At 41.6% G+C, this 6,246-nt stretch overlaps 1 protein-coding gene across 1 annotated transcript in view; it reads left to right on the forward strand.

The window, feature by feature from the left end:
• TBC1D8B (TBC1 domain family, member 8B (with GRAM domain)) overlaps window positions 1-286 on the forward strand; it is a 30,052-nt gene extending 29,766 nt beyond the window's left edge. The window contains exon 22 of the mRNA XM_009331369.1: window positions 1-286. Within this exon, the coding sequence (XP_009329644.1) occupies window positions 1-286 (286 nt within the window).
• Window positions 287-6,246: the final 5,960 nt, after the last annotated feature.

Below are 6,246 nucleotides of genomic sequence, written 5' to 3' on the forward strand. Positions count from 1 at the left end.
AAGACTGCAGAGTCCCACATCACCGGTCAAAAGTCCAGTTACCGTTACGGAGGTGCCTGCTGAAATCCCCAGAAAAGGGCAGGAGGAAAGTAGCTTTGAGCAGACTGAAGGCAGTAAAGCACAGAGTTTGAGAGGGAACCATGAGTGGTCTTTTGCCTTTGAACAGATTCTGGCGTCCTTATTAAATGAGCCGGCCTTTGTGAGATTTTTTGAGAAACCTCATGACATAAAAGTTAAAATAGAGTGCGCTAAACATTTACAACTTAAAGCAAGAACCAGAGTGTAATTTTCTTTACCTTTGACTCTGAATTAACCACATAAAGCGCATACAAATGAAGATTGTTACTATGGAAATTGAGTCTGGTGTTTACATAGAGAATGGAGTTCGAAGAGTTAGCTTTAAATATCAGATTACTGGTATGTAATGTAAATAAAAATAGTTTGAAGCACAATCACTTTCTTGCATTGTTCATAAGTTTCACTCCAAAAAAAGGACTGAATAATAAACTGTCTTTACCATGTTATTGAAATATGCAACATTGCTTGGAAATACTGGATGTGACCTATTGTAAACCTATCTGAATGACAACTGTTACAGTGCGTGCTTTCCGGGTTCACTTCTATTACTGTGATAGAAGGAATGACTGCCAGCCATTTTCACTTAAAAGGACTATCGACAGCTTAGAAGTTGTCTTCCAGGTTAGTTTAATTAGTTATTTCCAAACTTGCATGTTGACTGGGATCAAAGCAGGGCGAAGACTAAGAATAGAGGCTATGGTAGGCACAAGAGCATGAGGTTAGAGAAGAAAAAGAAAGTTGCCCTGCTCTCAATTCCTCTGCTTTGGTGTTGCTGATGGTCCTGGACTCTTGCAGATTCTAGCCCCTCATCGGCAGTTTGCAGACTGCATTCTCCCAGCCTAGGTCTCAGTTTTTGCAACAACAACTGGTTTCCTGCTTTTCTAGCTCAGCCTATACATGAGTTCTTTTTCCCATTTTCATACCAATCCTCCTACAATACAGGTGAAAAGGATGGAAGCTTGTTTGGTCATCCAGGCTGCACATGGGTGCAAAAGCTAGTATAGATTGTTGAAATCAAGGGAAAGCAGTGGCTAAATCTGTCTGACCATGTGGCGGTTGTCATTCATCTTGCAGGAGGAACCATTGTTGGCTTCTTAGGAGCATGTTGATGAAATGTATAGTTTTGCTTGTGTTTGGAAAGCCCAAGCACAGACCATCTTTAGCTGCTTCGTAGTTAGCTGAATGCTGACTATTGAACTGCTAGGGACAGATTGCAGTTGCTCCTTTGCCTACTCTGAGTCCACACCTCAACCTAGTAATTATTCTTTCTTTTCTATAGCTCTCTGGATTATTGCTGCTGTAATATTTTCTATCTGCCAGGATTCATGGCAACAAGAAAATCCTCTGGAATCTGACTTGAAATTTTTAATATATAAAAAATTATACAGTAAAGATCCTGTGGAAGCAAGTTCTGCCACTGTTAATGCTCATAAATGTTGACCTTGAACCTTTGGTAGCTGGTGCTAGAATGGGTTTAGAGAAAGTGGGGAAGAGCTTGTATTTTAACAACAACAACAACAAAGTAATCTGAGACTCTGCTAAACTAGTTAAAAATGGCTGTTTCTAAAGCCTGTATGACAATCTTTCTCTGCAGAGCAGCATTATTTTTATACTGTGCATGTTTTTTGTAAAGAAGCAGAACGGGTATGGTATCATTCACCGAGGCTTTTCTTGCAATACTAATACAAATGAAGAATAAAATGAAATTCTGACTTGTGTTACAAGCACATGGTGAAATACCATCATCGCAATTGGTATTAAAGTTCCCATGCTGCTTCTGAAGAATACAGTTTTGATCGGGAGCAATGAATTTATGAATTATTTCTTCTACTCTCCCCCGTACTCTCAGGTATTAATGTAAAATAAAGTTTTACTGAATGAACAGTAACTCCAAAAACCATATCGTATATGTGAGAAATGAGGAAGCTTTTTTCAGAAGCCTTCACAAAGCAATTACACTTGATACAATATAATACTGATTTGTATTTTTATGCGTAAAATATAAAAACTAATTTATCCATTCATATAGATATGTTTCTGAGGCAAAGTAGGGCAACACTGTGTTACTTTTAAAATTTATCTACTCACTGTTTTCCTAATGTTGTTTTAGAAATACAAAGCAGACGATATTGTTGTTCTAGTCCAGGACGTACTCAGATAAGGTTTGCTCAGTGAGTAATTCTTCTGCAAATAGCCGTGCCGAAATTAATGGAGCCACATGAAAACAGATGCAGCTGCCCATCCAAAAAGCTTTTGTAGGTTTATGATGGATATTGTTAATTTCAAGAAGTAGTCAAAGCTATGAACTATTTGCTAAGCAAGGTAGCACAGAGAGATGAAAGTCTTAAAACTCAATGACATTTTTTGGTTGAGAGCCAAGATGTTAAGATCTAAGTACAGAAGACTGTACTGAAGGAACCTGCAAAATACAATAGCCTTGTGACATCACTTGGTTTGGTTATGCAAAACTGAGCACCTTTTTAAAATACCATTTTCTATTAGTGTCAATCCAAGAGACTGTAGAGCCATTACCAATTACGTAGTAGCTCTTGTCAGCTATCATATCTATGTATAAAGAGAGATTACCAGCATATATATATACACACACACATATAAAAAATAGATTTAAGGTGAGAAGTTAGGATATGTAGGGGAACGCTAACTTTTATTAACCGCATGGATTTTCTGTTTAGTTTATCTTTTTTCCCGAAAAGGGTAAAGTCTTTAAATCTATTCCTGTCATACACCTGCAGGTTGATCCAGCAAGACTAGTCAGAGCGGCCAGGCGTCCAGCCTCAGCAGGACAGAGGGTGGAGCAAGGTCGCTTCCAGCAGGCTGGCAGCACTCGGGCAGCTGCCCAACCGGCAGGTTCTTCCTTTTGGAGACTGGGGGTCACGGGCTGATCCTTTGGGGAGATCTAGATGTAGCAAATGCCCACTGTTTCCAAGGAGCGTGACCCAGAGGTGTGTTTGCTGGGCACACACGGTGTGCCATAACACTGAGGGACACTTGTGCTTTGCTTGCGACAGAGTCACTCTGGAGTTAGAGTCTAGCTCCTTTCCTTCCCTTTCCTGTTGTGGAGGTAGGCTGGCTAACAAATACGTGCAGGCTTAGTTGGGATTGGGGGAGCTAGAGCAATAGAAGCTCTTTCCCACTCTTCCGTCCCGCAGGGTGATGCCTTGACTTTAAAGCCCTGCATAGTCAGGGACAGGTTTTTGGCCGTCTGAAGTTCTTGGTGATGCAAAGATGAACCCAGATTCATATCACATCGCATGAGGACGCTGCGGGTGCGCACATCCCTGTTGCAGGAGGTCAGCTGCCACATGCAGCTGGGAATTAAGCAGAAGTGCTAGCAAGGAGTCTGGCGGTTGCAGAGAGTCTGACCCAGAATTACTCAGCTACTTCCGAAGGGGGGGACTTTCCTTTCAAATTGTAACTTGGAAGTTTTTAGAAGTGTTTTTGAACTTTGAACAGTTCATTCACCAACAGGAAGCAGCGCGGTTAAGTGAGTACTGATGTGTCATTTCACTTCTCTATGTTATTTTTTTTCTGTAACAGTTTTCATGAAGTTATCTGTCTCTCTATTTTTTTGGTTCAGTCATAGGAAATAAATAAATGTGCATCCTTCAGTACAAAATAGACAGTTGTAGGTAGGATATAGATTGCTAAAACTAGTGATGCTGTTTATACAGTTTTAAAATTGCACTACCTGCTGCGGTGTCACCAGTGTGACTTGGCAGCTATGCCATGGTTATTTACCCTGAAGCAGTGGCTGGTTGCGTACGCTTTTCTAGTGGCTGGGCCATTATTATTGTTGCTATGCACGTAAGATGCCTTTTGTCAAACGTAATCGTTAGCCCAGGGGGATGGCCAGCAGAGCTGCGACATTCCCTCGGTCTTGCAACACAGAGCGTGCCGCTCGGGGAGCCTGTGGCCGTTCCCTGCGCTCCAGGTGAACGGTGGCAGCCCTGACCACCACGAGGAGCCGGCTGCTTGACCTCTGTGGGCGCCGAGTTCAGGGCTTGAACACACGAGGTGAGGGAATAGCTCAACTGATAGTAATGAAAATACGAGCCCGTTCCACCGTGGGGGAGAACTGCTTGTAATTCAACCGGTAGCATTTCCCGGGACGTGGAAATGGTCGCTGCCATGTGATTCAGAAACAGCACTCTGTGTTTCCGTCCGTTCCTAAAACAAGCCACTTGTTCATCACTAATGGCTAGATAATAATGTCCTTTTAGAAAAGTTTGCTACCACAGTGACTAAGAAATAGCTGTGTGTTGATTTTATTAGAAGTTTCTCATCCAGTTGTACCATACAAGGTTCTTGATTGCGATCGCAGTTGTTATCTGGACTAAAACAAAAAGAAATATTCCAATTTGTTTCCAGAAAAATAGGCTATTTTGTCTTTTTTGCTATAGCTTTGTCACTTTACCAAGAAGGCAACACATGTTTGTGTTGGCAGGTTGGCTTTTTATACAATGTATTGTATGCAGCAGTACTGTAAGACAAATTGGGTGTTAAATAAAAATTTGTTTCACTTAAGAAAAAAAAAAATCTGTTTGAGGCATTGTTATTTCTCACGATGTTTCAGAAGTTCCTTCAAGAGCATTGGTCATGTTAAAGCCACATTTAGTGAGTGCTTTTCAAAGCAAGGACCAAGCCAAAAATCATGCTAGGACACCAGCCTCCCCAGAAGTGGAGGAAAAAGGAAGAGGAGACCCAGATTCCGAAGCCTGGGACTAGTTTAGCCTTGCATACAGCCTGAACTTGCTTCAGTGCCGAGATGGCAAGTGAGTTACCCCAGGAAGAGTACCGTTACTCATTGTTTGCATCCAAATTAAAACATTTACAGTGTGCAGACTTGTCTACGCTGACTCCGATGCCCTGTTCTTTCTAATTTATGTGTTGCCCCTATTGCTTCTGGCAATGGTCATGGAAATCCAAGTCTCCGTCTTGAGCCCCATCCCTTCAGCTGTTTATACACAGGTATACGCGATGGCTGGTGCTCTTGTGCCTCCTGGAGAGCAAGGAGCAGATTCTGATCCCCACCAGACCCGTACCACCCAGGGAATAACAACAGCACATTCTGTGTAAGAGGTCTTACAAGTATTATTTTATTTCTTCTTTTTTTTTTTTTTTTTAAATACTATGTACAATCTGTTTAAAGCTTGTCAAAATGCACGGGCTCCCATTCAATGGAGCTGTGCAGGGACATAGATTCAAGAAAAGAATAAAATCTTTACTGCTCATCTTCATAAGACACTTCCTTTTTCCCCATTACAAAATACTTTTAAGAATAGTAACATTTATAAATGTATCTATATTCAACATCATATAAAATAAACCAAGATTTATACTCAATTCTAAGATTTTTTCTTATTTTCTTTTTTTTTTTTACATGGAGTATATACAATATATACAGTAACTTTTCACTGTGTTTGTCAAACCAGCCTGATTATACCCACCAGGCTTTAGCTTATATGTACAAATATGCTAAAAGTGCAAGACTTTATTAATTAAAGCTGCCTGTGTTTTCAGAGGTCTGGAATTGTGTGGCCTATACAGATATTTTTATATATAGATATACACGTACATACATATATATGTATATTAAAAATACATATATCTGTATATCTATATAGAGAGAGGGATATAGTGTATAGGTGCTTGTGTACTAGAAAGCCTCAGAACATTAATAACTAATAGGTCGACACTGACACTGGAGCCCAACCCCGGCGCAGGCGGCATCGGTCACGTTCCTGCCCTCTGCTTGTCACCAGCAAGTCACACGCGGTTTTTGTGAAAGCACCCGGGGGGGTGTGTGTGAACCAAACCCACCAGCAACCCTCAATTCCCAATGGCTCCCAAAAACACAGGTCGCAGCTAACACCGAGGTAAACAAATACAAACCAACCTGAATAGAGATTTATTTATTCGTATATTTTTTGAGAGTGAGTGACAATATAAGGCAAAAATCCCACGGCCTGGACTCAGCCTTCCCCCAGCCTAGAGGCAGACCGAGCAGGGACCAAGCAAGCCCCAAAAAGGGACTGTGGGATTTTGTCCTTTGGAGCACATCTGGAAAACACGGCTCTACCCATGAGGCAGCACCTGGGCCCGCAGAGCCACCCACTGCCACTGCAGCTGGGCGAGCAGCTGGGGTGG

This window comes from Pygoscelis adeliae, unplaced genomic scaffold, assembly GCF_000699105.1.
Source record: "Pygoscelis adeliae isolate BGI_AS28 unplaced genomic scaffold, ASM69910v1 Scaffold100, whole genome shotgun sequence".
Classification (NCBI taxonomy): Eukaryota; Metazoa; Chordata; class Aves; order Sphenisciformes; family Spheniscidae; genus Pygoscelis; species Pygoscelis adeliae.